The sequence below is a fragment of the Colletotrichum graminicola genome (assembly GCF_000149035.1).
Source record: "Colletotrichum graminicola M1.001 genomic scaffold supercont1.17, whole genome shotgun sequence".
NCBI classification, from domain to species: Eukaryota; Fungi; Ascomycota; class Sordariomycetes; order Glomerellales; family Glomerellaceae; genus Colletotrichum; species Colletotrichum graminicola.
This window is the reverse complement of record NW_007361021.1, coordinates 347473-373459: the sequence shown is the minus strand read 5'-3', so window position 1 is coordinate 373459 and position 25987 is coordinate 347473. Positions and strand designations below refer to the sequence as shown.

General features: G+C 53.6%; 9 protein-coding genes across 9 annotated transcripts; 2 read left to right on the top strand and 7 right to left on the bottom strand.

Annotated features, from left to right (window-relative positions):
* Positions 1 to 755: 755 nt before the first annotated feature.
* On the bottom strand, positions 756 to 2635 carry GLRG_05155 (chaperonin GroL; the record flags this gene model as incomplete). The annotated part of the gene is made up of 3 exons (XM_008095840.1): positions 756 to 2263; positions 2321 to 2462; positions 2528 to 2635. 3 exons carry the CDS (start codon positions 2633 to 2635, stop codon positions 756 to 758), a joined length of 1758 nt encoding a protein of 585 aa, XP_008094031.1.
* A 972-nt stretch (positions 2636 to 3607) lies between these two features.
* GLRG_05154 (ricin B lectin) lies at positions 3608 to 4141 on the top strand (the record flags this gene model as incomplete). The annotated part of the gene is made up of 1 exon (XM_008095839.1): positions 3608 to 4141. The coding sequence occupies one exon, from the start codon at positions 3608 to 3610 to the stop codon at positions 4139 to 4141; it is 534 nt and encodes a 177-aa protein (XP_008094030.1).
* Positions 4142 to 4654: 513 nt separating this feature from the next.
* Positions 4655 to 6249, bottom strand: GLRG_05153 (uncharacterized protein; the record flags this gene model as incomplete). Its single annotated transcript, XM_008095838.1, has 4 exons — positions 4655 to 5329; positions 5383 to 5507; positions 5637 to 5909; positions 5964 to 6249. 4 exons carry the CDS (start codon positions 6247 to 6249, stop codon positions 4655 to 4657), a joined length of 1359 nt encoding a protein of 452 aa, XP_008094029.1.
* Positions 6250 to 7978: 1729 nt separating this feature from the next.
* GLRG_05152 (uncharacterized protein) lies at positions 7979 to 9292 on the bottom strand (the record flags this gene model as incomplete). Its single annotated transcript, XM_008095837.1, has 1 exon — positions 7979 to 9292. The coding sequence occupies one exon, from the start codon at positions 9290 to 9292 to the stop codon at positions 7979 to 7981; it is 1314 nt and encodes a 437-aa protein (XP_008094028.1).
* Positions 9293 to 11008: 1716 nt separating this feature from the next.
* GLRG_05151 (uncharacterized protein) lies at positions 11009 to 11756 on the bottom strand (the record flags this gene model as incomplete). Its single annotated transcript, XM_008095836.1, has 4 exons — positions 11009 to 11012; positions 11053 to 11502; positions 11574 to 11626; positions 11712 to 11756. 4 exons carry the CDS (start codon positions 11754 to 11756, stop codon positions 11009 to 11011), a joined length of 552 nt encoding a protein of 183 aa, XP_008094027.1.
* Positions 11757 to 13146: 1390 nt separating this feature from the next.
* On the bottom strand, positions 13147 to 13671 carry GLRG_05150 (uncharacterized protein; the record flags this gene model as incomplete). Its single annotated transcript, XM_008095835.1, has 2 exons — positions 13147 to 13272; positions 13339 to 13671. 2 exons carry the CDS (start codon positions 13669 to 13671, stop codon positions 13147 to 13149), a joined length of 459 nt encoding a protein of 152 aa, XP_008094026.1.
* A 972-nt stretch (positions 13672 to 14643) lies between these two features.
* GLRG_05149 (uncharacterized protein) lies at positions 14644 to 15148 on the bottom strand (the record flags this gene model as incomplete). Its single annotated transcript, XM_008095834.1, has 2 exons — positions 14644 to 14925; positions 15005 to 15148. The coding sequence occupies 2 exons, from the start codon at positions 15146 to 15148 to the stop codon at positions 14644 to 14646; spliced, it is 426 nt and encodes a 141-aa protein (XP_008094025.1).
* A 2410-nt stretch (positions 15149 to 17558) lies between these two features.
* GLRG_05148 (uncharacterized protein) lies at positions 17559 to 18020 on the bottom strand (the record flags this gene model as incomplete). The annotated part of the gene is made up of 1 exon (XM_008095833.1): positions 17559 to 18020. One exon carries the CDS (start codon positions 18018 to 18020, stop codon positions 17559 to 17561), a length of 462 nt encoding a protein of 153 aa, XP_008094024.1.
* A 7068-nt stretch (positions 18021 to 25088) lies between these two features.
* Positions 25089 to 25247, top strand: GLRG_05147 (uncharacterized protein; the record flags this gene model as incomplete). Its single annotated transcript, XM_008095832.1, has 1 exon — positions 25089 to 25247. The coding sequence occupies one exon, from the start codon at positions 25089 to 25091 to the stop codon at positions 25245 to 25247; it is 159 nt and encodes a 52-aa protein (XP_008094023.1).
* Positions 25248 to 25987: the final 740 nt, after the last annotated feature.

The window sequence follows — 25987 nt, the reverse complement described above, 5'->3', positions numbered from 1 at the left end:
GCAGAAGAGGTAACAGCTTGCGTCGGTTGGAGAGGTATCTTGGACAGGAACGGAAGAGTTGGGTCACCTTGGAGGGGAAAGCGGGCGAGAAAAACACCCCCATGGTGGGGTTGTTGTCCAGGTGAGATTGCGCGCACGTGACTCAGCAGCAAGTGCGTCAGCAGCATGTTGACGAATCCCACCCCAGGCAGTCAACACAGCACAACAAGGCCTAAGCTCCTACGGGATCTGTACTTTCTGGGCAGCCCAATGTGCTGACGAGTGCAGTTATCAGGCAGGAATAATGAAACATCATGACATCTCTCACAATGGATGCCTATTGTGTGTTACGCAAGGTGGTTTTAACGGCTGCCTTTTCCGTCCTTGTCTGCATGAAGCCAGGGACTCTTTAGCAGTAGGAGGAGACCAGGCAAGCTAGCCATTTAAGCTGTTAATTAGGCTTGTCAAATGTCTCCACCATTGTCAACTACCAGTGTCACTGTTAATGGCGTCACTCCGTACCCAGGTCTTGGTCTCTGTCTTGCTCTTTTACTTTTTTGGCTTTCTTTCATCTTACATAACTTGCTAGTGCTATTGTACAATACAGAGCTCTCAAATCCCTCCGGGGAAAGTGCTGCTTTTTAAGGGGGGGAAGAGGGGAGATTAGTACAAGTGGCAGCAGTTATACATCCTCCTTTTAAATAGTAACACCGACGCCCAATGCCCCTCGCCCATTGACTTTTGATTTAATACAAGATGACACGTTGATCATGTTTTTACATCATACCGCCCATGCCTCCCATACCGCCCATGCCGCCCATGCCACCCATGGGAGGGGCCTTGTCTTCGGGAGCCTCGACAATGGCGACCTCGGTGGTACCGAGCAGGGAAGCGACACCGCTGGCGTCAACGAGACCAGTGCGGACGACCTTGAAGGGGTCAAGGATACCGGCGGCGATCATGTCGACGTACTCGCCCTTGGAGGAGTCGAAGCCCTTGTTGAACTCGCCGGCGTACTCGTCGGTGAGCTTGCCAACAATGACAGAGCCCTCAAGACCGGCGTTCTCGACAATAGTGCGAGCGGGGCGGGTGATGGCGTTCTTGACGATGGTAACACCGAGCTGCTGGTCGAAGTTGGCGGTCTTGACGTCCTTCAGGGCCAGGGCGGAGGCCTTGATCAGGGCGGTACCACCACCGGGCAGGATACCCTCCTCAACGGCGGCGCGGGTAGCGTTCAGGGCATCGACGAAGCGGTCCTTCTTCTCGCCGACCTCAACCTCGGAGGAGCCACCGACCTTGATGACGGCGACACCGCCCGAGAGCTTGGCAAGACGCTCCTGGAGCTTCTCCTTCTCGTAGTCGGAAGTGGTGGGGTCGCTCATAACACCACGGATCTGCTCGCAGCGCTGGGCGATGGCGTCCTTGGAACCCTCGCCGTTCAGGAAGATGGTGTCCTCCTTGGTGATGGTGATGGAGCCGGTGGAGCCGAGCATGTCGGGGGTGGCCTTCTCGAGCTTGATGTCAAGCTCGTCGGTGAAGACGGTAGCGTTGGTGAGGACAGCCAAGTCGCCGAGGATGGACTTGCGGTTGTCACCGAAGCCGGGGGCCTTGACGGCGGCAACCTGGAGCTGGCCACGGAGCTTGTTGAGAATGCAGACGGCGAGAGCCTCACCCTCAATGTCCTCGGCGATGATGACCAGAGGGCGTCTCATCTGGGTGGAGGCCTCAAGGGCGGGGATGATGTCCTGGACGGCCGAGATCTTCTTCTCCGAGAGGAGGATCAGGGGCTTCTCGAACTCAACCTTCTGGGACTTGGCGTCGGTGATGAAGTAGGGGGAGACGAAGCCGCGGTCGAAGCGCATACCCTCGGTAACCTCGAGCTCGTCAACCAGAGTCTTGCCCTCCTTGACGGTGATGACACCCTCCTTGCCGACCTTCTCCATGGCGTTGGCGATCAGACGACCGACCTCCTGGTCACCGTTGGCAGAGATGGTGGCAACCTGGGCAACCTCCTCGCTGGTGGTGATATCTCTCTTGTTCTTCTGGAGGAACTCGACGACGGCATCGACGGCAGCCTGGATACCGCGACGCAGGTCCATGGGGTTGCAGCCAGCGGCAACGTTCTTGACGGTCTCGGAGAAGATGGCACGGGCCAGAACGGTAGCGCTCGTAGTTCCGTCACCGGCGGTCTCGTTCGTCTTGGAGGCGACGTCCTGGAGCAGCTTGGCTCCGAGGTTCTCGAACTTGTCCTTCAGGGTGATTGCCTTCGCGACAGTGACACCGTCTGCATCCAATTAGCTTTATTACCCGATTTGATGGTTCAATTGAGCTTCTACCGTACCCTTTGTGATCTTGGGAGAGCCATAGCTGGACTCGATGAGGACGTTGCGGCCCTTGGGACCAAGTGTTGTCGCAACAGCCTTGGCCAGAGTCTCAGCACCAGTCAACAGCGAGGCGCGGGCCTCGACACCGAACTTCAGTTCCTGCAGAGATTGTCAGTACGCCCGAGCTAATGATCTTGCCATTGCGATGCATCGTCGCGACTAACCTTGTGGGCAAAACGAAGCTGCTGTCCCAGGCCGGCACCGGCGCGGAACTTGCTAGGAGCAGCAGAGAGGACGGACGCTCTCGCGCGAGAAGTGAGTGCGCGCTGCATATTGGATCTTATTACGAGGGTATCTAGATAAGAAATAGAAATACACAAGCAAGGATTGAGAGTGTCGCAGGAGTTGAATCACGCGTGTCGCTCCAAGGATTTCGGGGAGATGAAGTAAAGAGATGTGGCAGTGAGTGATGGAAGCTTCCCGTCTCTGGCTCCAAAAATTTATTTCGGAGCTTCGGCTAAACGAGGTCCCTTTCGAGAGCACCATGACAAAACGGGACTAGCGCCCAGTAGCTGCATTTCTACCGTCTTCCAGTGGCATCTGTCTCCATTCTCAGCATCCGCACATGGTATCCCAGGAGACACCAACAAACAGACAGGGGTTTGCGCATCGCATCGGCCATCCCGTTATTCTTCCCGAACGGAGATCGCGTTCAACATCACGAATAGGTGACAGTCGACGCCAAGACCACGAGATTGCTACAATGCATATTACCAACACGTGCATCGCATACCTTAAACCAGACGCAAATTCCACCTTATAAGGCTATCGCTACTTACGATTCATGTGTCGTGCGTTTTTTGGTGATTGTTCTTTACGGTACTCCACATTAATTGTGGCTGTTTACTCTTGGTAACTGGATTTAGGGGATCGCCGCCTTGGCACAGCAATGCAAGCCCTCCATCCTTTACTTCTACATGCTATCGCACCAATAAAGACAACACATTGTATGGGGACTTGGTGAACTGCTAATCAGTCGCCAACATATACGTGAAACTTCAAATGCTACCTGGCGGGTTTTCGACCATGAGCTCGACGAGCAGGCTAGGAAGTCGAGTCAGAGGTCTAAGTTAAGGGGGACTTAAAAACTCGTAGACGATGATGCTCTGGCAGTATAAGAAAGGATGTTGTCCCTAGGAAAGACTCGAATTCCATCTCAATAATCAGAAAGCATCGTCTTCACTGTCTTTACCGTCATCAGCATCTCTTGATAACTTTCTCGTCCTTGCCCATCAACCGAAAACATGAAGCTCTCAATCATCACCACTGTCGTCGCCGCCGCCTCCGTCGCCCAGGCCGCTATCAACTGGACGCTCGAGAAGGCCGCGAACCCTACAGACGACCAGTTAGATGCATACGCCAAAATCGAAGAGGCCATGACGCTCGCGGCGGCAAGACACGCCAGGCTGGGAACCGCCGAAAAGACGATCAGCGTCACCTACACGCCCGGCGTGCCCACGGCCGAGGCCAACACCGGCGGCACCCTCCGCTTCGGGACCAGCCGCGACTTCATGACCGAGCGGACGGCGCTGCACGAAATCTCGCACACGCTCGGCGTCGGCCTGACGGACGGCTTCAAATCCAAATGCGCCTCTGGCGACTGGCCAACGGCCGTGCCCCTCCTTCGCTCATGGGACGGCGAGGATGCGGTCATCAATTGCGGTGGACAACACTTTTGGCCATATGGACTCAACTACGACAACGAATGGAGCGAAGAGGCCGCAGATCGCCACGTCCTGTTAATCAATGCCATGCTCGCCGACGGCATGGCAGCGTAAAATGTTTCCGGGTTCGGCTCTTTACAAACCCACTTCACGGATCGGTCTTTTTTTCTGTACATATCTAGTCATGAAACGCAGCATTTAGGTTCTTTGAATACAGATGATTTACGAGGAAACACGTCAATTTTTTGTCACCTCCATTATTATTGGATTCTACCCCTGTGATGCGTCTGAATCAGAAACCCCAATTCATTATTTGCGGATAGCCTGGTCCATGTGCCTCGTTGGATGATACCAATAACCATCCTGACACAGCCTGAAGACTACAGAAAGAAAGAAAACATACAAGCAGGTAGAGGCGAAGGCCTTCAAGTGTAAGCAGGAAAATCAGCAGATGGTGAAGCTGACCCGCTCGTTTCCTCCGGATCATCTTCTCATACCCTCAACTTGGAGAACGATTGAGCCCATACCCAGGTTACAGCCGAGCGCAGCTCATCGAGCCTCAGCTTTACCACCATTCCATGCATTCGCCGTGTGACGAAGCCCCACATGTAACCACGCCACAAAACATCAAAGACCAAAGCACGTTCCCGACTCGTAATGCATATCCTGCTCCTGAACCCACTGCCCGAAGTCGGCGTCATTCATTGTTCCTCCTCCGTTCTCCTGCTCGCCAAAAGGCGAAGTGCTCGAGAACATACCCTGAGTAGGTAAGGTGTCCTGGAACAAGCTGGTTGAAGGGTTGTTGATGGCCCAAGGCTCAGTGTCGGAAATTGAATCACCTGGGTAGCGGCCGAAGATGCGATAGTACTCATCGGGCCAATGTTCGTAAACTCTGGATGGAGGCTCAAGTTTCTGAGGACCCAAGCCATGAACACTGGTGGCCATGTTGTCATAATCGGGACTGGATCCAGGCTCCTGAGCATTGGTTCCGATGTCATTTGGCATCGAAGGCATCGGCAGGTTGAAGTTGTCGCCAAAGCCGTTCCGATGGAGATGTTGTCCAAACACCTGAGGCGTGTCCAAGGCCTGGGTGTCAAAAGGCTGGGTCTTGTCGAAGGGGTTTGCCGTACCCAAGGGCGCCGACAGAGACGACTGAGACTGCATCCACGGCATCTGGTTGTTCTGAGGAGCAGAGAACAATAGCCGAGGGTGCTGCTCCTGGAAGTCGGTCTCCGGAGAAGCCATCGTGTAGGCGTGAAAGTAAGATCTCTCGATCTGCTTCCCCTTCGCCTCCTGGCTCATCTGCGGCTTCCCATCATTAGCGACAATCAAGTGAAGAGATGGCTATAACTTACCTCATCTTCGAGCTCAGGCTCATCGAACTCAGGTTCTTCGAACTCAGCCTCTTCAAATGCTGGATCTTCGAACTCAGGTTCTTCAAGCTCAGGTTCGTCGAAATCGGTTTCGTTGTCGACATCACCTATTTGAGAGGAGGTTTCGTCTCCATAGTCTTCACTCTCTTCGCTCCATTCACCTTTTTCCTCTTCGTCTTCGTCAGGCCCCTAGCCTGAGACGGGAACCGGGAAGTCTTGGTGGTAGTATGGCTCACGGAAAGAGATTTTTCTCTCGGCGTTAGGGTTGTCAGATGTTGGCTCGAGAACGACGCCTCGAACGGTCGGGTCGTAGCGAGTTCCAGTGACAGGGGGGGCCATGCGGCCTCTCTTGAGGATCTTCCTACGCTCGCGAGCAAGATGTTGAATGAGTGACTGACCTGACGCTCCGCAATGAGTGCGGTGAGCGATAGCGTCCATAGACAGTTTGTGACCTTGAATGGAGGCCTGATACAAGGTGTTAAGCAGGAGCGTAATTGCCGTGTCCGGTCCTGTGACCACAGTCAGTTGCTTTGACTGCGAACAATGAGTGAAGAACTCCTTACGGTTCCATTGGACCAGGCTGCGGCCTTTTTGTCGGCCATTTGCAGCAGTCTGCTCCTTAGTTGGTGGATGCTCCGTCCATATCCATTTGCCTCCGCTGCTGGCATTGCTTGAGGGAGAAGCTGAAACAGAGGGTTGTCTAGTCGTCTTCTTGGTAGGACGAGGTACAGTCTTGGCAGCACGAGATACAGATTTCTTGTTCTGCACACGCCCCTTGGATTTCTGGATGCCACCTTTGGGTGACTTGAGCTTGGATGCCTTTGAGGCGTTCTTCTGCTGAGGCGCCATGATCTGAACAAAGTTGTTAATTAGTTTAAAGTTCACCAATTGACTCAAAGGTAAGTGACAAGTTACACAAGCTGCAGAGCAGAACAATGGTGTAAAGAAAGCAATGCCTGGATGTGAGAGCGCTTCACATAAGGTGGATAGGGAAGATGAGACGTCAAGCAACAACGCAAGTGAAGCGCCCACACAAGACGCAAATCTCAGAGGGAAAGGCTAAAGAACTCTATGCTTGGCAGCAACATGAGATCAAAGGACAGCCGTGCAGATGTAACAACGAGGGGATATTGGATCAAAAAAAGGATGAAAATAACTTACTTGCGGTTGTTGAGATGAGACTTGAGAAGACAGTGTAGGTTTGCAGTAACAAAGCTAACAGTTGGCAATCGCTCTTGAGAGGAAAGCAAAGATCTGCTGTGGTAAAGCTAATGCTGATGAGAATTGACGAAGGTGTTGTCAGACTTCTTCAGATGGATTGATTGAGAGGAAGTGTGAAGGTGTGAATGAAGACAGGAGCGGATGAGGTTCTTGTAGAAGAGATCGAACGCTGCTGAAGGTTGCGGCGCGAATCGTGGGTCAGTTGTGGAAGAGGAAGGAGGTGGCAAGGAGAGTGATCTGGGGCCGGTCCTGGGCGGCTCAAGGGCTAGGAAGCCTGAGAGGGCAACTAGGAATGCGAATATTTGCAGTGGTAAAGCTGATGGTCGTCTGATAAGATTGACGGTTTCGTCAGACTTGTTCAGATGAGTTGATCGAGAGGAACGAAGGATGAATAAAGTGAAGGATGAATGAAGACAGGTGAGGATGAGGTATTTGTAGAAGACACTGAACGCTGGGTTGCGGCGCAATTGTTGGGTTGGTTGTGGAAGAGAAAAGGAGGGCTAAGTGAGAAGGACGTTTAACTCAAATACTGGCAGAGGTGAATTGGGGCCAGGTTAGTTTGACAACTCAAGGGCTGGAAAGCTACCTGTTGATCGAGGTGAATGTAGGTGGGCAGCTTGATGAGATAGGAAGGCAGGACAGGTAGGTAGGTAGCTAGGCAGGCGAGAAGCGCTAAGGTGACTACACCGCGTTGACAGCCGGTGGGGTCGCTCAAGGTGAGGGCATACGGACGCGAGAATGGGCGACGTGTTGAGTGCGTCTCAGACAGGCTGGGTTTAGGCAGGTACTAAATCGCTGGCAGCCCGGCCTGGCGTTGCTAGGTAACGACGTTTGTTGCTAGAGACTATTCACACAACCAGGTAGACTCCCGTATAAACTCTCTAGGCTTCCACGATTGCTCACCTCATACCCGAGCTCATTTTGGCGTCGATAGAAGTAGTGTGTGAATGTAAATCCTGGTTGGGTTCCTTAGGGGCCGGGATTGAGGCAAATGATGCAAAACCTGGACCGAGAGGAGCAGAGGCTTGTGACACGGCAGTCAGATCGACTGCCCTGCAGGGTTTGAGAACAGAGACGGGAGTTCCACATATTGCGACGTTCAAGCTAGTGCCCTTGAACGGGTTTTACGAGATTAGTTGCTTGACGACTTTGAGATCTCACGATGACACATGTATTTGAGGGTTATGATGGATGAATTATTAATCTCGTGATACGAGTCGAGGACCTCCAATGATCTACAATACCAATTTCCTCCCATTATGCCTGCGACCTTTCCAAAGCTTGGTGATCAGATGTATTGATTACGCCCCAGATCGCGCAGAGCTGTCCACACAGTCGCACAGCAGATGTTGGAAGTTCATGCTGAGTTTGCTCTCTCGTGATCCTCCTTTCTCGCCGACCTCCCCTTTCCCATGATGCACCGCAATAACTTATTGAGTTTCGACTCTTTCGGTGGTTTGCTCAGGTGAGAAGTCTGTTCATAGTGTTGCTGTTCCGATACTTGAGTCTTCGAGGCCACCGGGTATGTGAATGCGGTGAAAGTCTCTCTACCAGCCTGCTGGTTTTGTTGCGACCGCTTCACTGTGGTATAACCAGGTGGCTGTTCAAAGTTCACTCGATGCTGCGAGTTGACATCGTGTTGATTGGAGAAAGAAGAAAGCTGTTCTCGGACTGCGGCCTGAACTGCCGTGGCAATCAAGGCCGGAAGGTTGGATGTGAGTTGGTGCAAGTCCGCTGAGACGGTGTTCAGTGCTGTGTTGAGCATGTTGGCTGATCCATTGAAGGTGTTGCTCTGCGAACTCAGCATAGTGCTCAGGGTGTTGACCTGTGAGGTCATGACTGAATTGAGAGTGTTGATCTGCGCCGTCATTGCTTCATCAAGGGATGACAAGCCATTGATCCGAGACGTCATGCCACTCAGCTGGCTGTCGAAGCGACTGATGTTGCCCTCCATTCGCGAGGCGTTCATTCGCAGGGGGTTGGCGACGTCGAGAAGTGTGCGCTCCGCAATCTGCATGAACTCTTCGGCGATGGCGTCCAAGTCGTCTTGCGTGGGGTTGTTGATGCCCTTGCGCTGAAGTGCCGCCTGCGTAATCTCCAACATGCGGGCTTCCTTGTTGATTGAGTTCATCCAGCCTTGTACCCGATGGTCAATCTCTTCAAGGTTGGATTCACCTTGTTGGGCTTCATCGCGGGCCTTGATGCGACGAGCAATGTCAACCTTGAGGATGTTGTATGCTTGTGGCGGTGGCTGCATGGGATCGCCTCGTACATCGCGAAGACGTTTGAGAAGCCGGTAGTCCTCCACAATGGTTTGGGCATCTTCTGATGAAGATGTTGTCTTGGGGAACTCTCCCGTGTGTCGTGCTTGAAGAAGAGTATCGCGCATCGCCCGGATTTGACCTGGGGTGTATGCTTGCTGCCCGCCAATGATGTGATTTGCAAAACTGGGCATGACAACAAATTGAGGCTGTCCATTGATGGGAGACTTCTGAGAGTCTTGAGGTCCAAGGCTAGGTAGAGACATCTCCGTCTCAGCAGGAGAGTCAGGCGAAGAGAACAAGCTGTGGTTCGGGTTGGTAGAAGAGTCTGATCGTGGCGACGAAGTGCTTGAAGAGAGCTCCCATCGACTGGCCTTGTCGACACAAGATGAAGGCGAGGAGTCACACATTTTGTTCGTGATGAATTGATGTCAAAAGTGTAAAACCGCGAGAAAAGTGGAAGATTGAGGTAACTCCGTCTGCCGGGGGGAGTCAGTTGAACGTTCAACCCTCGCGGTCTGAAGTATGGGGAAAGGGGAAAACGCGGCCGAGGGGGGTCCTCACCAATTGGTCCTGAATTCGGAGTTGTCGAGGTGAAGATTGATGTTCGCGATCAATTGGCCAACTGAAAGAAGATAGAACTGGCTTGTTGCTGTTGTTGAATTGCGAAGAAGTGTGGTTTGAGTCAATCCGCGGTGTGAGAGAGAAGAAGACGAAGAGGCTGTGTGAGAAGAAGTGAAGAAGTTTTTTCTCTGGGCCGGATGGGAGGGAGAAATTCAAATGTGCGTGGAGTGTGCTGAGCAGACCAGCTGAATTTCGCAATTGTGTGTCGGCTCGGGTAAGGTGGCTGGGAGACGAAGGTCGGTTGCTGAGGCGAGGGAAGGAAGTCAGGTGTGGGAAGGTGCGGATGGGAGTAGGTGAAGCGTGGATAGGGCACTCTGGTTGGTCACGTTCTCTGGGCCTGAAAACGGAGGCGTGTGACCTGGACAGGTGCCTTTTTTCTGGAATAATGACAAGGCTGTTTGTCTTGTAGTCGGGAATTGGAGGGAGGAGGAAAGTGCAACTGCCTTGTGTCTGCCTTCTTACCTGCGTTGTTCCGGAGAGGGTGGCGGGTCGTCCGAAGGGCATGCCATATGTTTTGCTCGGTTGGATGAGCTTCAGTCATGTCACCGACGGTCTCTCTTGTCCAAGTTGACTCGATGCCTTGAAATGCTCCTGGTGTCTACAGTATTTTGTGTCAAAGTGCATCATATGTGGGCATGTTCTGCACATTCCGTAGTAGAGAATTCTGTTCAACTGACTGCGCCACGGCCGAGGTGCATCCTGAAGCTCCAGAAACAATAGTCATTCAGCAAGTGATAATCTTGTTCTGAAGAAGAATATTACCCATCGTATCACAAATAGTTACACAGCCCACTGCAGCTGCACAACGAGGTCAGCAGGAGCTGAGGACATCTTCAACGGCCGTGGGGTAAATTAGTAGTGAGACTACTTTGTTGTCTCTGCATGTTCCAGCCTAGTATTTCCCGGATGGCGTCCCAGACAAAAGTCTACTGTGTAGGACATGGAAGGCAGGGGGTTGAAAGAAGCAAGTCCATGCACGGCATCTGAAGATGTCGTCGAATTTAAGTCACCAGTGCTTCGGCGGGATTGGGATGACCCCTGCTCACCGCTGCCGAGACAGGTCCACCTGCCCGATCAGGCAGCGCCACAACGGACCCTTCAACAGCTCACGACGCTCACGTCGCACAAGCAGCTTTCATCGCCACGAGGCAGAAGCTTTTGTAGAAATCAAGTCTTTCTATTCCCAGTATCTCTCGTCCAACGCACTCTGGCTTAAGCATTATGTGTCCCTGCAAATCCGCAGCAACTCGTGAAAGGCAAATCGTCAAGGCAAAGGCGAGCCATCTGTGGTCCTATCCAAAGTTTCGTTAGCAGAATCCCGGTAGGGTCGTCGCGGAGGAATAGCTTACATATCCCGACCAATTGAGCCGCTTCTCGCTCCCCGTGTAACGCGCACGTCTCCGGCCATGCATAGAAAGGCGTCTCTGGCATGAAACTCCAGCCATGTTGGCAAGCCGGTACCTGGGTGCTGTTAAATCTGGAAAGACTCATTGCCCTGGGCGTCATCTGCATCGAATATTCGGTGTTAGTATCGCTCGACACGGACTCGGACGGGGGGGCTCGGAATTCGCCGGAATCGTGGACGGGGCAGCCGGTCGGCTTCTCCACGATGTAGAGAAGTTGCAACTCGTCGTCATCGTCGTCGCGGCCTCGGGAATAATCGCAGTACGAACCGTGGTTGGTGGAAGCCTCGCCAGTAGCCTGGGTCTCCTCCTTGACCTTGAACTGAGCCTCATCCTCCTCCTCGTCCTCATCGTTATAGGAGGTCACGGCGGGGTGGTTGGCCATCTTGGCGCGCTTGGTGTCCTTGGTGGGGGAGGCCTGAGCAGCGCGCTTTCCCTTGGACTTGGGAGTGGCCTTGCCGGTGCCCTTGGCCGGGGTCTTGGGACTGGCGGTGCTCTGGGCCGGGGAGGAGGCGCCGCTCATAGGACCACCCTTCGAGAGCTCACTGGCCTTCAAGCCGTGTGCCTTGAGAAGGCGCTCGAATCGCTTGGCACTGGAGAAACGAGCGAAGTTAGCATGGACGTAGTCGTAAGAAGGAAGATGGAAAAATGAGTCATGACTTACGCAGCAGCTTTGGAGACAATGCTGCAGTCATCGGCAACAGCCTGGAAATCGACCTGCTCAAGTCAGCTACTTTTCCTAAGCCTTGGATACTCAACCTGCACTTGCCTTTCCGCCCTGGGAGTGCTTGATGCAGTTGACCAAGAACTTGACCGAGCCCTCAGCATCAGTACCAACGGAAGCCATGATGAGTATTGTAGTACGAGTTGAGACTTGATAAGGTGTATGAAGGTTCAAAGGTAGGAGTAGTGCTCAGCAAATGAGTCTGTTGGTGTGTGAGCTCGAGGTTGAGTTGTTGTTGTTGAGAAGAGTTGGCTGAAAGTTCTGGTGACAAGTTGCAATAAATGAGAGGGAAATCTCTGTGAAGTAGGATTGGCGAGAGCCACCAGGACAAGAAGCAGGATCATGCGGGTCTGTGACGAGAACTGACCAGGCAAGTGGTCAAAGGATTATACACAACTGGCGAGAGCAGCTGGACAAGAAGCGGGAGGCTTGACAACAAGGCGAGAGCAGGGGGGTTGAAGGCAAGAACCACATGGAACAGAGACGAGCTCGGTCAGGAATCTCAATAGAAGGTAGTAGGCTTCGCAACAACTGACTCGTATGATATAGATTCTGCTGATCGTTGCTTGGGACGACTTTGAGTGCTGAGATCCAAATCAGGGACAACGTGAAGTAGACATCAGATCGAGATGAATATTATGACGCAATGAAGGTGAAAGTTTTCAGTAGACCATTCGAAGTGAAAAGATGACTCACTGTTCTCCTGATGTTGCGGGTAAGGTGGCACTCTCTCCAGCCGTCAGTAATTTGAAGGGTATCTGACGATGTTGAGGCACGCTTAGTCCCACGGTCCAACCAGTCTGGAGGATGATATCCTGTAAGGTGAAGCGAGCTATTGAAACTCCATCAAGCTATGATGTTCCAGACGCAATGGATGGGTGGTCGATCTGAAGCTTCAATCCTAGCATGCTCACGTGAACTCCAGGTTACGGTGGAGATATAGAAACATGGGTCTAAGGACTTCAAGAGCATGTGTATAGCGCTATTAGAGACAAATGCCTGATAATGGGTTTTGTAAACATCAAAGATGTCTAAGAAACTGACAATGCAGGTCATACTAAAGGCGCTCTGTCTCTTTCCAACCATAGTAGGATTCGGTCACACTAGACAAATGAACTGCACCAAAGGATACAAGTAGAAAGGAGAGATGATCGCTTTGGTAAATGCTTCACATCGCTCCAATACAAGATCAATATCAGAAAGCAGAGACTCGAGACCCTGGTTTTTCTTGAAGCTTTCATCGCTCTGAGAATCAGAGCCAGCTCAGGACTTTACAAAAGGGAGACGGGAGGAGCAGCTTTGGGCATTCGAGAAAGCAGTGTAAACCAAACTCAGTGAAAGCAAAGAATCAATTGGAGATTGTCTATCCTGGTCTGCCACTTCCCCGGTGGAACCAATACCACTCCAACCTTGCTCTCTATCCAGATCTCGGTATCGCTTGCACACAATCTCCGGGCCCCATGTAGTCTCGATGCCACCTCTGATATGGACCAAGTCTTGAAAAGAAAAGGATCTAGTCGCTATCACTGGAGCCGTTCATAAGCTCGTCCTTTGCGGCCTTCTGGCCATCAGAGTCGGACTCGAGCTTGGCCGAGATATCCTCGTCGGCATCGCTGTCCTCAGGCTCCGCGGCCTTGACCTTCATGAAAGTCAGCACCCGTTCCATAGATACTCAAAACGGACAAGATTGGAAGCGAAAACGTACCTTTTTCTTGCGCTGTGCAGTGCCCTTCTTCTTGACTGGAGTCTTCTTGACTTTGGCCGTGGTATTGGCACTGAGGGGGCCCTTGGACGGGCTGGAGGCCCCGCCGCCAGAGCCATCAGTGGAAGACCAGCCGTGCTTCTTCGAGATGACGCGGAACTTGTCCTTGGCCGACTTGGCGTTGGCAAGGCCCGTGATTCCGGCGACTTTGTCGAAGTCGACATCAGGACGCGAATTCATACTGTCGAATATGGCTTTGACGAAAACAGTCTCGTTCTCATTGAGGCACAGGACAGGAGCCTCGTCGGCGGAAGCGGCGTTCTTCTTGGGAGGCATCTTGTTGAGACAAGTCAGAGAAATTCAGAAGAGCCACCACCAATTGATCATCGAGAGGAAATGAACAAGCAGAAAATACTTACTGTAGCTTGTCTGCTTGGTGTTCGGTGTTGTTGACGAATAGGTTCGATGAAGGCCAGTGGAGATAATAGATCGGCAAGCAAGGAAACTTGAGGCTGATGGAGGTGGAAAGAAGAGAAGAATTCTCAGCTTCAGTCTGAGCTAGAGAAGTTTAAATGATTTGGGAAGTCAAAAGAATCACAGGTTCAAGAAGGAGCTCACCTCAAGCACCCGGCTCGTGAGAGCGGGTGCTGTATCATCAGGGTAGGCAGCTCTCTCTGGCCAGGGAGCGGTCGACTAGACGATGCCCAGGTAACGCAAATATGACGATGTTTCCAACAGAATAACGACAGTCAGCACAAGGAATGCTTGCACAATGTCAGGAAGCCCGGGCTAAGAAAAGTAGGATGGCGGACAATAGCCAGGCTTCGAACATTGGTCCAGAACCCAGGAGAAGAGGCTAGATCTCAGGATGGTATGTTCTATTGTCAGAGAAACTCGGGGCTCTTGTGGTGTGATACACTTTCCACCAATTTCTCCAGAACAAACACAGAAATCCGTGTTACGCCCCTTCGAACGATATTGCCCTCATCATGGCCATAACAGATGATGCTGTATCTTACCTATAATGTTGGAATACACAACATACAGCAGACTATCAAGCAACGCTTGTGAGAGTAAATATAGCAGTAATTCTTCACATCAATATTTGTCACCAATGGTATTTGAAGGTGCCACAGCTTCGCTGTTGGCAGTCGAATATTGACGCACATGCTTTACGCATGCGGGAATCTCCCTAGCGGCATACAAGCTTGAATCCGAGAACCATCCTACCACTTTCCCCAATCCTGGGACCTCAAGTCCATAGCAAGGATCGTTTCCATGGCTCTTAAATCCTCCTACAAAAGTGGCTTAGACGTACGCGTCCTCGAACTTGATGCCAGCCGTCTTGGTGGGGGTGTCATCCTCTCCCTCATCACGGGCATCCTCCTCCGCCTTTACCTCATCATCGGCATCTTCCTCCGCCTTAACCGCGCTCTTACCCTTGTTGGCCTTTGCGCCAACGCGACCTGCAGCTTTCTTGACCTTGGATGCGGAGCCAGGGGTGCCGGCGGAGGCCTTGGAGGCAGCCTTCTTCGGAGTGGTCTGGATGGTGCAGTTGTTGAACTTGCGCTTGATCTGGCCCCATCGAGTCTGTTTTTGTTTCTTCGTTAGCATACTTTGAAGTGAAACGCTGAGACTTGTGTCTCTTGGTAGAAGGTAAGGAACAAACATGGGCGACGGTTGTGTTCTTGAAGCCTGCAGCGTCAGCGAAGCTCTGCCAGTCGATGGCAGGCTTCTCCGTCATGTGCTGAAATATCTGGATCATGAAGTTTATGTCGCTTTGCGACGGAGTGGGGGCGGTATTCTCAGACATTTTGATTGTCTATACTACTCTGGTCAGCGTGGGGAACTCCATAGTTGAAGGCGCAAATGACAGAATGTGACTGACCGTGGTAGAAAATGCTGGGTAATGGAGGTTGTGCTATGTGCCTAAGCTTCTCAGTCTGTTCCGGCTTGTGAATATGTTAGTCTGAACAAGAATACTTAGTATAGAAGAACATAACTTACTTTTTGGTAGCCGAATATGGCGTGTTGTGTTGCCTAGGTAATTGCGACGGTTGAAGATGTGATGATGGCGAAGGAGGAAGACTCGAAAATCCGGAGTGGGTGGGCGTTTTTATGGGAAGTACGGCTAAAGAAAACAGGAAGGAACTCTAGTATCGGTCTAATTAATTCTCAACGAGAAAGAGTTGGAGGGAAGGAGACGGCAAAAGGAAATCGAGGTTCAGCTGAAATGCTGCGGCTTCAGGGCGGGAGTCCACGATCCTACACGCCTGGCACTACTTACGCACGTGAGTGACAGATGAACCGAGTCTGAGATCACATACCGGTTGGTAGATACAGCACCAGATAGCTAGCTGCTTAGCTGCGTGGAGTCGATATAGATCTGACAAAGAATGTTCCCTTACAAGTCCTTACAGATACTGCAAGTGAAGAACTTGGACATATGCTTTGGTAAGCGTATGTTGATAGAACGATTTTCTCCCATATGACTACAGTATAGTTTCTAATTGTTCCAGTGCTAGGGCTCCTCAGGATGACCAAATTCAAGCTTGACAGTCGTCCAGTTATCGTCTTCGACCAGGTTTCAGCACGATAACAAAACTTGCCACAGGTATGTTTATTATTGAAGTTAGCCGGCATGTTTCGAGTCGGCCAAGTGATCTTAGAGCGGTATACCGAGCCCCGCACCACTTTCGACTGGCCTGTGTATCTAGAACCTCAGTTGATGCAGCTTTCAAAGAGACTCTGGAGCACCATTGATCATGTTATGGTTTCTGCGTATATCTATCTGCACGCCTTCTAACTGGCGTTGAGGACAAATAGTCTCATTCCAGTGCCGCACAAGGTATGCCGTTGTAAACTCTGCTGAATTGGGGGTTTAATCAGTTCATCGTTTTGTTGTTGATTCACGAGTCATTTTTCATCATAGTATTGCATATGGCTACACCTACTAAGGTTGGAATCAATACCGGCCACCGCCTCGATTAAACTATACTAACTACGGCTCCGTTTCATTTATGGGGGCCTCGCAAGCCTCGGTACATCGTGGTTCTCGAAGTAAGTAGAGAGGAGTTTCATCAGAATCCACGTGTCTTCCGAGGCGGACAAAGTGTTAGATTGGGACATGGCATGACCTTCCAATCCGTCGATGCAAGTAATTCGCCACCAGTACGGTTTATGCCAAGGGAAACTCACTTAGTTTTAGTCACGACCATTCTCTCTGGGGCGCAAAGTGGTATTTTAAATTCATCCCGTCAAGTATTTGGCATTCCGTCAAGCATACAACATCCCAGATACTCATATGTGTTTAAAAGAAAACCTCACGCCCTCAAACTTAGGTCGGCACAAAACCACAAACCCATCTGGTCAGAACTGTGAGATAGACATTGACCTAGTAGACCCCTCTTGATCTATCTTCATGGATTTCCTTAGCTACTCCAACTGAGAGTGAGCATGTACTAAGTCTGTTCTATTGGCCGACCCATGAGTTGCCTCGATCCAACGAAGATCAGGTTGCAGATACCCTCGCATTCGGTTGGTATTCTTGAGGTGGAACGCTGCCAGCTCTTGGACGCATCGAGAAAGACCCCTGGGGTGGCTGCTCCTTCATCAAGAGGAAAAGAAGACACTGTGCGCTTCTTCTTCCGGTGGCTCGAGGATGCGGGAAAATATCCCTCCTTCGACGACTTCGAGAAGGCTCATCACACGGCCCTTTTGCTCTGCGACCCGGTCTCTGGGCTGTCGAGCCCATGACTGTTGGCTATAAGATCGAGGCCGACCTATAGCAAAGTACCGTCACCTCGGCCTTCAAGGCGAACTTTGTCCGCGGCGGTCTCGTCTTGAACACCCACAGCTATCACGCCGCTGTCGATGTCATGGACTGGGCCGGCTTTGTTCGCCAGCTTCTACGCTGCTCCAAGGTATTCCAAAACAGACATAGGCCACAGTGCAAAGGAACAAGGATATCGATCGATACGTTGGGAAGGACGGCTAGTCTCTGCCCGTAAACTCTGGATAGTGTGGAGGCATGCGCCGCAATCGAGCAGTTGTCTCACGCGATCCGGCTGCGATCCCGAGGGCGTGTTTCCCAACTCACATTCCATCTTACAGTCAACCAACCCCTCAACGCTCGAATTGCAATACACGCAAACATCCAAGACAGAACCATTCGGATCCTCCTCCCAAACACCCAGTCGTACAACCTCACCCCCTCATACGCATCAAACCCCCTGGATCTTGTAAAACAGCCTCTTCATCGAGGAGCTCGCCATGAACCAGTCCCCGTCGACCTTCTTCCATGTCTCGTAGTAATGGCCCGCGCCCGTCACGTGCAGGCCGTCGGTGCCCCGCGTGCCGGCGTGGTAGACGAGCCCGAAGATGGCGCGGACCTCGTCCTCGGCGACCTGCTCGAGGTCCCCCATGTCGACGAGGTGCATCGACTGCATGGCGCTGAGCGAGGCGCTGAAGTGGGCGACCCATTCGGCGCGCGACTCCCAGCGGTACCGCAGGCCGTTCTCGACGAGGACGTTGCCGTCGAGGTCGACGCCCTCGAAGGTGAACTCGGGCAGCATGATGGTGTCGAAGCGGTCGAACTCGAGGCTGTCGGCGAAGCGGCAGTACTGCGCCTTCTTGCGGCGGATGGTCTCGGCCGTCTCGGCGGAGATGACGAACTTCTCGGGCATACTTGGCGGTGATGGGTTTCAAGATGGGGTTTGTAGTGACTTCAAGCGGATGAGTGATTTAATGAACGAATGCGTATTTCGCGAAACCCCCGCTGCTCTTAAGGAAAACCACAATGGCGATTTCCTCGTCACACCTCATCTTTCTGTCAGCCTTGGCCGGCAGGCAGAAGAGGGGTACCGGGGATGCGGTTGGCCCTATCGATATTCGACATCGTCTTCCTGCAGCGGAGGAGTAGCCGCTTGAAGAAACTCGGAGTCGCCCAGCCACCTGAATGACGTCCTGGTTCCTGCAGGATCGGAAGAAAGTCACGTAACCCCACTTCATCGTGGCATCTCACAACGTTGTTGCAGATGCGCATCATCAAGTTCGCTCAGCAGCATTCGGAGATTTTCACGTCGCGTGCTTTGAACTGGATCCAAAGCCAATGCAGTTGGCAATTGTCATCGTCCTCGCCTTGGAAAATGTTACATATCGAGGTTCATGTGCCTGGCGTCAAGCCTGCGCGTCTCTGGTCAGCTCACTCGAAGTCCCGCGATATGGAACCACACGCAGCAACAGTCCTTAGGGCATTGATGGTGAGGACGGCGAGGCCCGGTGCGGCAATCCATGACGGCACGACGAAGTCCCCCGGTGCTCCGGTACAAGAGTCTCGACATGTCCGTTCGATACAGACGCATTGCAGCACGAACATGCAAAACCCCACCTCTAGTCGACGGAGCAGGGTATGCCCAAGACTTCGTTTTCGGTTGTACGCCATAAGTGAAGCGGCAACTCCTTCGAACCCGAAAAAAAGCTGTGTAGTTAGTGTCTTGATAGTTCGGGGCATCTGTGACAAGCGAGACAATGTTTCCGACCTCCCTTTTCTGCGTGTAAGTGGCATGACCGGAGACAATACTGCGACAAGCGGCCTCGATATCCGCAACCGGGCCAAGACCAGCAGCAACCAGCACGATTATCCCCAACCTCAACCATCGAGTTTGAATCTCACGATGTCTTGGCTCGCCAGACGCATATGATACTGTTGAAACCTCGTCTACAACCCATGCCTGCTGGCACTACGTGAAACCCCATGGATATACACCCACGCCCGGCCAAAGGCGCCGACGAGATCAACAGAACCCAAGACGGCCACTTCTTCATCTCGATATGCATCGCCCTTGGCGCTGAGGCACTCCCACCATGTTAGCCGTAATCGAAACGCTTGCTGCTATACACACTCCCGGGGAAACCACAAAAGCGCCCTCCGTAAGTCGGTTTCGATCTGCGGGATAACCAATCATCCCAAAACACAAGAGTCCCTCTACGTGAAGCCAGACGCAACGCAACGCCACAACCAAAGCGGCTGCAACCATTCCGGTGAGAGAGGGCGAAAAAGTCGTACGTAATAAACGACTTGATATCCGCACGTGAACCCCTATTGGGGGGGGGGGGGAACCGTTGCGAAAAAGACTGGGCCTGCAAATGAAGACACGCAATCCAGACCGCGTCCAGAGACGGCGATCACCCCCCCTCGTCCACGCGTGGCCACGAGCAGCACTGACGATCAGCCAGATCGGGGCCGATGGGGACAATGCGGCCAAACCTCGCTGAAGAACCGGGGGCCATCACCGCCCCCGGCCGTCTGCCTCACGTGTGGCGGAGCAAGGCGTGGAGCTGGTCGTATGAAGAAATTACTGTCTCTCTCTCTCTCTCTCTCTCCCACCGTCCGATCGTCGGACGGGATCGACCGCAGCCTTGGACGATCCAGAGACGGTCACACACTCGGCCGAGACGTCTCCATTCCAATCGACAAGGCTCTTCCCGTCTGCTGTCCGCATCCGCATTGCAAGCCAAACCATCATCTATCCCGGCCCTCGTGAGATACAGAATGCCCCCCTTCCCCTTAGTTGACGGGACCGGCGAGATCGTGATGCTGATGTACGGGTACACCAAGAGCCCCGAACCCCGCTCGCCCTCACAAGGTTTCCCACAAACGGCATGTTCCGCGGCGTGTTTTGCTTGCACGCGCACGCAATTATCAAACGCGTCCGCAACAGAAGACGGAAATGCGCGGGCGCCGACAACAAAAGGTTCAACGGCCTCGCCGCATACCTCACTCATGCTGTTTCGTGACGTTCCCCAATCCGGCCCCCCCCCCCCCCCCCCCCCAAAAAAAAAAGGTTAAAAAAAAAAAACCGTTTCCGGGGGGGGGGGGGGGAAAACCCCTCCCATTCAGCAAGGTACGCCAAGAGAAGGCTCACCTATTTATTGCGGGAATAAGCTGCCCGCGGGACGTACTAACCGTAGTTTACATACACACTGTTAGGATCAAGGGGGCCCACTAATCCACGTAGTAACATTCTCTGTCTCGTGCTTAAAAGGAGATGAAGATTTCGCATACGTATGTATTACCATGTCGATGTTGACTCCAGTTGGGCGCATGGTCAACGGCCTCGCCGCATACCTCACTCATGCTGTTTCGTGACGTTCCCCAATCCGGCCCCCCCCCCCCCCCCCCCCATACAACAGACCGTTACGAACGAACACTACCGTTTCCAGGAGGATGGGATGGGGACAACCACTCCGTCGCGCATTCCTAGCCCGTCCGTCTACCGCTTAGCACGTTTTCCGTTGTTCCGGATCGCCTACCTCCTGAGTAATCCGGCAGCAACCGAGCAAGAGCCGAAGCCCCTGGCCCCCACCGGAAGACGTAGTTCCACGGTAAAGGGTTAGCAGGGTGTGAAAGAGAGAGAGAGAGAGGATATCATGAGCGTGAACGTCAACCCACAGCTGCCGCGTGTGAGCGGCCCCGCCGCTAGTCCGGATAAGGACCCCCTGCCGCGCCGGTTCAGCGTTCCCTGGCTTCCGGGACCCATAACCCGTAGGCCGGCGCAATCTCGGGGAACCAGGGTTCGACAGAACTCAACCATCCACCACGCTGGCCGGGTGAGAAGCAAAGCAAAGCGAAGCAAGCAGGTAAGGCAAGCAGGCAAGGGAAGCAAAGCAAACACACAGACACTTTACGGCATACATACACTTCCCCCTTGCAGAAAGCAAGTAAGCAAGCAGGCAAAGCAAACCAAGGAGAAGGGAATGATAACCATCTAGCGACGTTCTAGAAGGACACAGGCCTCCCCCCTTCATGGTCCGCCCATCTCGCCTCGCCATCCAGTATCCCCCTTGGGCATCAATTCCAGTCGCCCGGTCGCTCGGTGCACCAGGGAGGAGGCAGGGAACTGAATCGCGGCAGACGAGAGGGAAAACGAGTATTGACAGATGTCTTGCCGGGGCTGGTGTGTGTGTGTGTGTGTGTGTGCGTGTGTGCGTCGTTGTCGTTTGCCGTGCGCTTGCTTCTCCGGGAGCTTGGGGCCGGTCAGGGCGCGCGCCTCGATTTGCAAATACCTAGATGCGACGCCCGGACGCGGGACGCGCACGACATTTTCCGTGATGGCTTCACTTCCCTTGTTAGGCACCTGCACTATTCTACCCTATACCCTAGGGAGATGACGCCAGCACCAACACCATCGCCGCCGCCGCCGCCGCCGCCGCCGCCGCCGCCGCCTCCGCCACAGGGTTCAAAAAAAGAAAATGTGGCGAACGGGAAAGACAATCGGTACTATGCTGATGCTCGGTGTGGCTCCGGTGTGTCGCGTCAGACCCCTTCTCTTTGGCACGTTTCAGTCTGATCTTAATCCTCCCAGTCTGTGCTGCGCCGGCTGCTGTTGCCGCTGCTGTTGCTGCTGTAGGAATAGTGTGCGAGTAGGTATCCGTGTATCCGTACTCCGTACTGCGTGGTATAAGGATCGTCGAGTAATGGCCTCCACAAGCACGGGCCGGATACGACTCCGCTGCAGCCGGCCGTCCCCATTCGACCGGGGCATGTGCTTGTCGTGGCATTATTCGTTGGAGGAGAGAGCTTTGTTTCAGTCGCAGCGCGAAACACTGGACGACGGTGAGGGAAGCCAAAAAGACAAGAATGATGCCTGTCGTGATCGGTCCCGATAACCACCAGTCAGTCAGAAGCCGTAAGCAGCCTGTCTCCCACGGGCCAGCAGCCGATCGTCGTCCCCCCACCCCTTTCTGTTGCTTTTCGCAACTAGGGGGGAGCTACTCACTCTAGAGTCTACTGTGAGTACGTCCCTGCATGCGTCCTAAGCTCCCCGGGATGCTTCTTGCCAGCGCTTTTCTCGAATCAAGAGAAGCATGCCTCCCCCCCCAGCCTGAACTGGATTGAGCTGGGTTGACTGGTTTGAACTGGGATCACTGGTTTGACGAGGCAAAGGGTCTAGAACGAGAAGCTTCTTGCTTTCTATAGGACCCTTGAGCTTGAGGGGGGGGGGGGGGGGGGTTTGGTCGACCTCGGAACAAGACCGTGCCGTTGACTTTGCGGGGACCAGTCACGTCTCAAGGAACCGTCTTTGGGATCCGATTCGCAAGGGGGGCAAAGCAAAGGCACAATCCATCACACAATCACCATTCTCAGCTTTGCTTTTCCAATCCTCCCATCGGCTGTGGCTTACGACGCAAACGGTGACTCTCGTTTTCTTTCTTTCTGGGTTTCTTTTTCGCGAGGGCAGAGGGAAGGGGGTAGGGTTGCTCCCCGTCGCGGCGCAAAACTCCATTCGCGACCCAATCCAAAGCCGCCGTTTGGTGGTGGTTTGTGTGCGACCAGGAGGAGGAGGAGGAGGATGTGAGGAGAGGGACAGACCGCCTGCTGCTGTGTCGGTATGCGCGCAACGTAACGGCGTTCTGTCCTCCGCCCCCCCCCCCCCGAGGCAAGTTTGTAAGCTTTCGCTTTGGGGGGGGGTGGGTTTCGACAGTCAGACAAAAGGATTGATTATTGATTTGACTGACCCGTTCCCGACTTTCCCGGGGCTGACGGGCTGGCGTATTAGCCAAGTCGGCCTGCGACGCATGGCTTGTGGTGATCCGGGGAAGATACAAAGACGGCTGCGAATTTAGTGGTGGCCGTAGCGTACCGTACCGCGCGCTGTCGTCAATGTTAATACCTAGCTGATGACTGTGCCTAAATGGGATCCGGGCGCGCCACCTCCAGTCTGAGTCAGAAGCCGGGGAAGTCAAGGCCGCGGGGTCGGGCGCACTGGCGATGGCGGGTTGGGGCCAGTCCAGTCCGGTCCAGCTCAGTCAGTCGGCGTAACACTTGCGATACGGCAATGCTACGTATGGCTAGGCAGGGCAGTAAAGGCACGAATAGAAAGTGGCCGTTGGGTGCTGACTCTGGGCAAGGAAGCAGGCGGTAAGTCATGTAAGCCGGCCTGTACGGAGTACTCTGTACATAGAAGAAGGGCGGCCTGATCTGGTCTGGTCTACGGAGTAGTACTACTATGTGCCCGTCACCGCCTTCCAGACAGTATTACTCGGTAATGTAATTCTAGTGGTGGTGTGCGTGAGTGCATGTGTAGGATTCCGTGTCTGGGTCGTATTGCGCCCCCAAATAGGCATTGGCATTGACATTGACATTGGACGTCTCAGATGTCGAATCGACGATTCAGACACATTGAATATTGGAGGGGAGAAGCAAGCGTGCGGCTAGTCAGCAGCAGTCAATCAGTCAATCAGTCAGTCAGTCAGTCAGTCAGTCAGTCAGTCAGAAGCAAATCCGGGCATGCATCGCAAGGCAACCCCCGTCCAACCATATCGTCGCGCCAGCGGGTGTATTCGTAGGTTCGTCGCAATCCTATCTGGATGCGGAACCGGAACCGGAGCCGCCCCGGAGGAGGAGGAGAGGGTTTTCTGCCGTTTGCTGGCCAGAGTCCCGTTGGTGTTCCGTGTCGGTGTTTTTCTCGTCAGTGATGGTGGTGGTGATGATGTCGGTGGTTGCTCCGTCAGGAATGGAATAATTGCGGACATGCAACGGAATGTTCCTACGGGGGGGCCACGCAAACATGTCGCATCGTTGCATCCGGGGGCCGACCAACCATCCATGCATCCAAGCCAGTTGCATTCCCACGAGGCATTGCCCTGAATCATCCAATTCGCAAACGTAGACGGGGCATGGGGTGTTGTTGGGATTCAGGCACAGTTCGTGTTGGTCTTGCCTGCCGGGACGGGAAAACCACAACCAAGGGGGGCGTGAAGCTCCTTTCCGGACCTGTCACCTTGCGTGTTACCAAACACGACGATGATACGCCCTCCGACTCTGTATGATGTGCGGAGGGTGTTACTGCTCTGAGATGGATTGACAATCCCGACTCCCCGGTGGAAGAAAGTACAAGCGCCGGTAATGATCAGGACCCCATGTTCCCTCCCGCCTCACCCTGCCCAAGGCGACTCCGGCGGCCTGGTACTGCTTGGGCTTCAGGATTAAGATGAGCATGCGCCGGGGGGAGGGAGAGAAGCCTCACGACGGGGAAGGCTGGATGAGGAGCCGGGACCGACAAGCCACGGGTTACCTTCGCTTCGTGACAAAGGACGCCGAGGGGGACTGGCACTGACACTGACGGAGTGCAGGGACGGAAATGAAGACCCCCCAGGGTTGGAAAAACTTTTAAATGACGAAAAAACAAGGAGTTTCCCCCTTTGCTTTTTTGGCCATGGTCGCGAGACCGGGGGCATCTGAACCGGCCCAGTGGGATTGGATGGGGCAAAGTACTACCTGTGTAATACCCAGGGTGCCAGGAAAAGGAAGTCGAGACTACATAGTAGACAGACTATACCCAGACTCGAGAGACAACGGGGGGGGGGGGGTGCGGTAATGCCGTTGCTGCGTTGGGCGCCCTTGTTTGCCTTTGCATCCCCTTTGGTAAATTGCAAACTGGGGGAAAAAAAAAACCCCAAAAAAAAGGACAGAGAGAGAGAGAGAGAGTGTGTGTGTCCTGGTCGAGCATCGCGTCTTGGCGGTAAGTACCTGCCTAGGGTGAGGCGGAATGGCCTCCCGGCGCTGATGCAAATGCGCGATGGGCGATGGGTGGGATTCGATTCGATGCGATGCGATGGGCCGGATGAGGACGGTGTACAAAAAGGTTTTGACGATGCTGGATGCAGCAACACATGGCAGATTGGCCTGCACACCTACTTTTCTTCTCGACTCCCTCGGCATGCTGCTGATAACCAGCCAACTAAACTCTATGCTCAACAATCGGTACGGAGTGGCTTGCTTCTTGTTGGTGGTACAGGGCCTTTCGGACCAGGAACGAGACGGGAAGACGCCATCGCCTCAGCAAATGGCCAGCCGGCATGCGGGACGGACGAAGGCTGGCGGTGAGGCGCTGTACTGCGTAAGATGAGTTGGTGTGCGGTGTGCTTGCTGCCGGTTCGACTGGGCCTGTGGTTCCCCGGACGCGGCGCTTTCGTTTGTCCTCGTCGCTCGTTCGTCCGTTGCGTGCTTCACTTGGGGGGTGTGTGTGTGAGTGAGAGTGTGAGTGCGAGAGGAGAGTGTGTGCGACGGTTGATCGATGCTGTCGTCAAAGTTCAATATCCAGATCAAATGAATGCGATAGGCCTCACCCCCGCCTTTCCTCGCGAGGCTCGCACATCTGTCGCAGAGATGCAGCGAGAGATTGGCGATGGGCAGAGAGAGGGTTTGTCCACAGGCCAAGACGGCAGCGCGTGCCAAAAAGGCCGGACGAGGACCATCTGATGCCTCTGGCGCGAGGAAGGCACCGAGCGCGTGCCTTCTTCTTGATCCTCTGCTCTCTTGCCCTGTTCTGTTCTGTCCTGGACGTGCCAGTTCTTTGGGCGCCCCGGGGCAGCCCAGACTTTCCATCCGCGGGTAGGGGCCGCGGAAATGGCCAGGGCCAGGCGATACCTAGTCGAGGACGATCCCCCAATACGGTATCTTATCTACCTATCCGTAGCCACTACGTACTACCTACCTACTCAGTATCTCTATAGAATCCGTACCAACCAAGGGAACTTATACCCGCCGTCAGGCCTTAGAGAGGAGACGGCAGGGGAAGGGGGTACAGGGGACAGGGCCTTTCCTAGCGTACCCGTACAGCATGGCCTTGAGGGCCTGAGAGCCAGC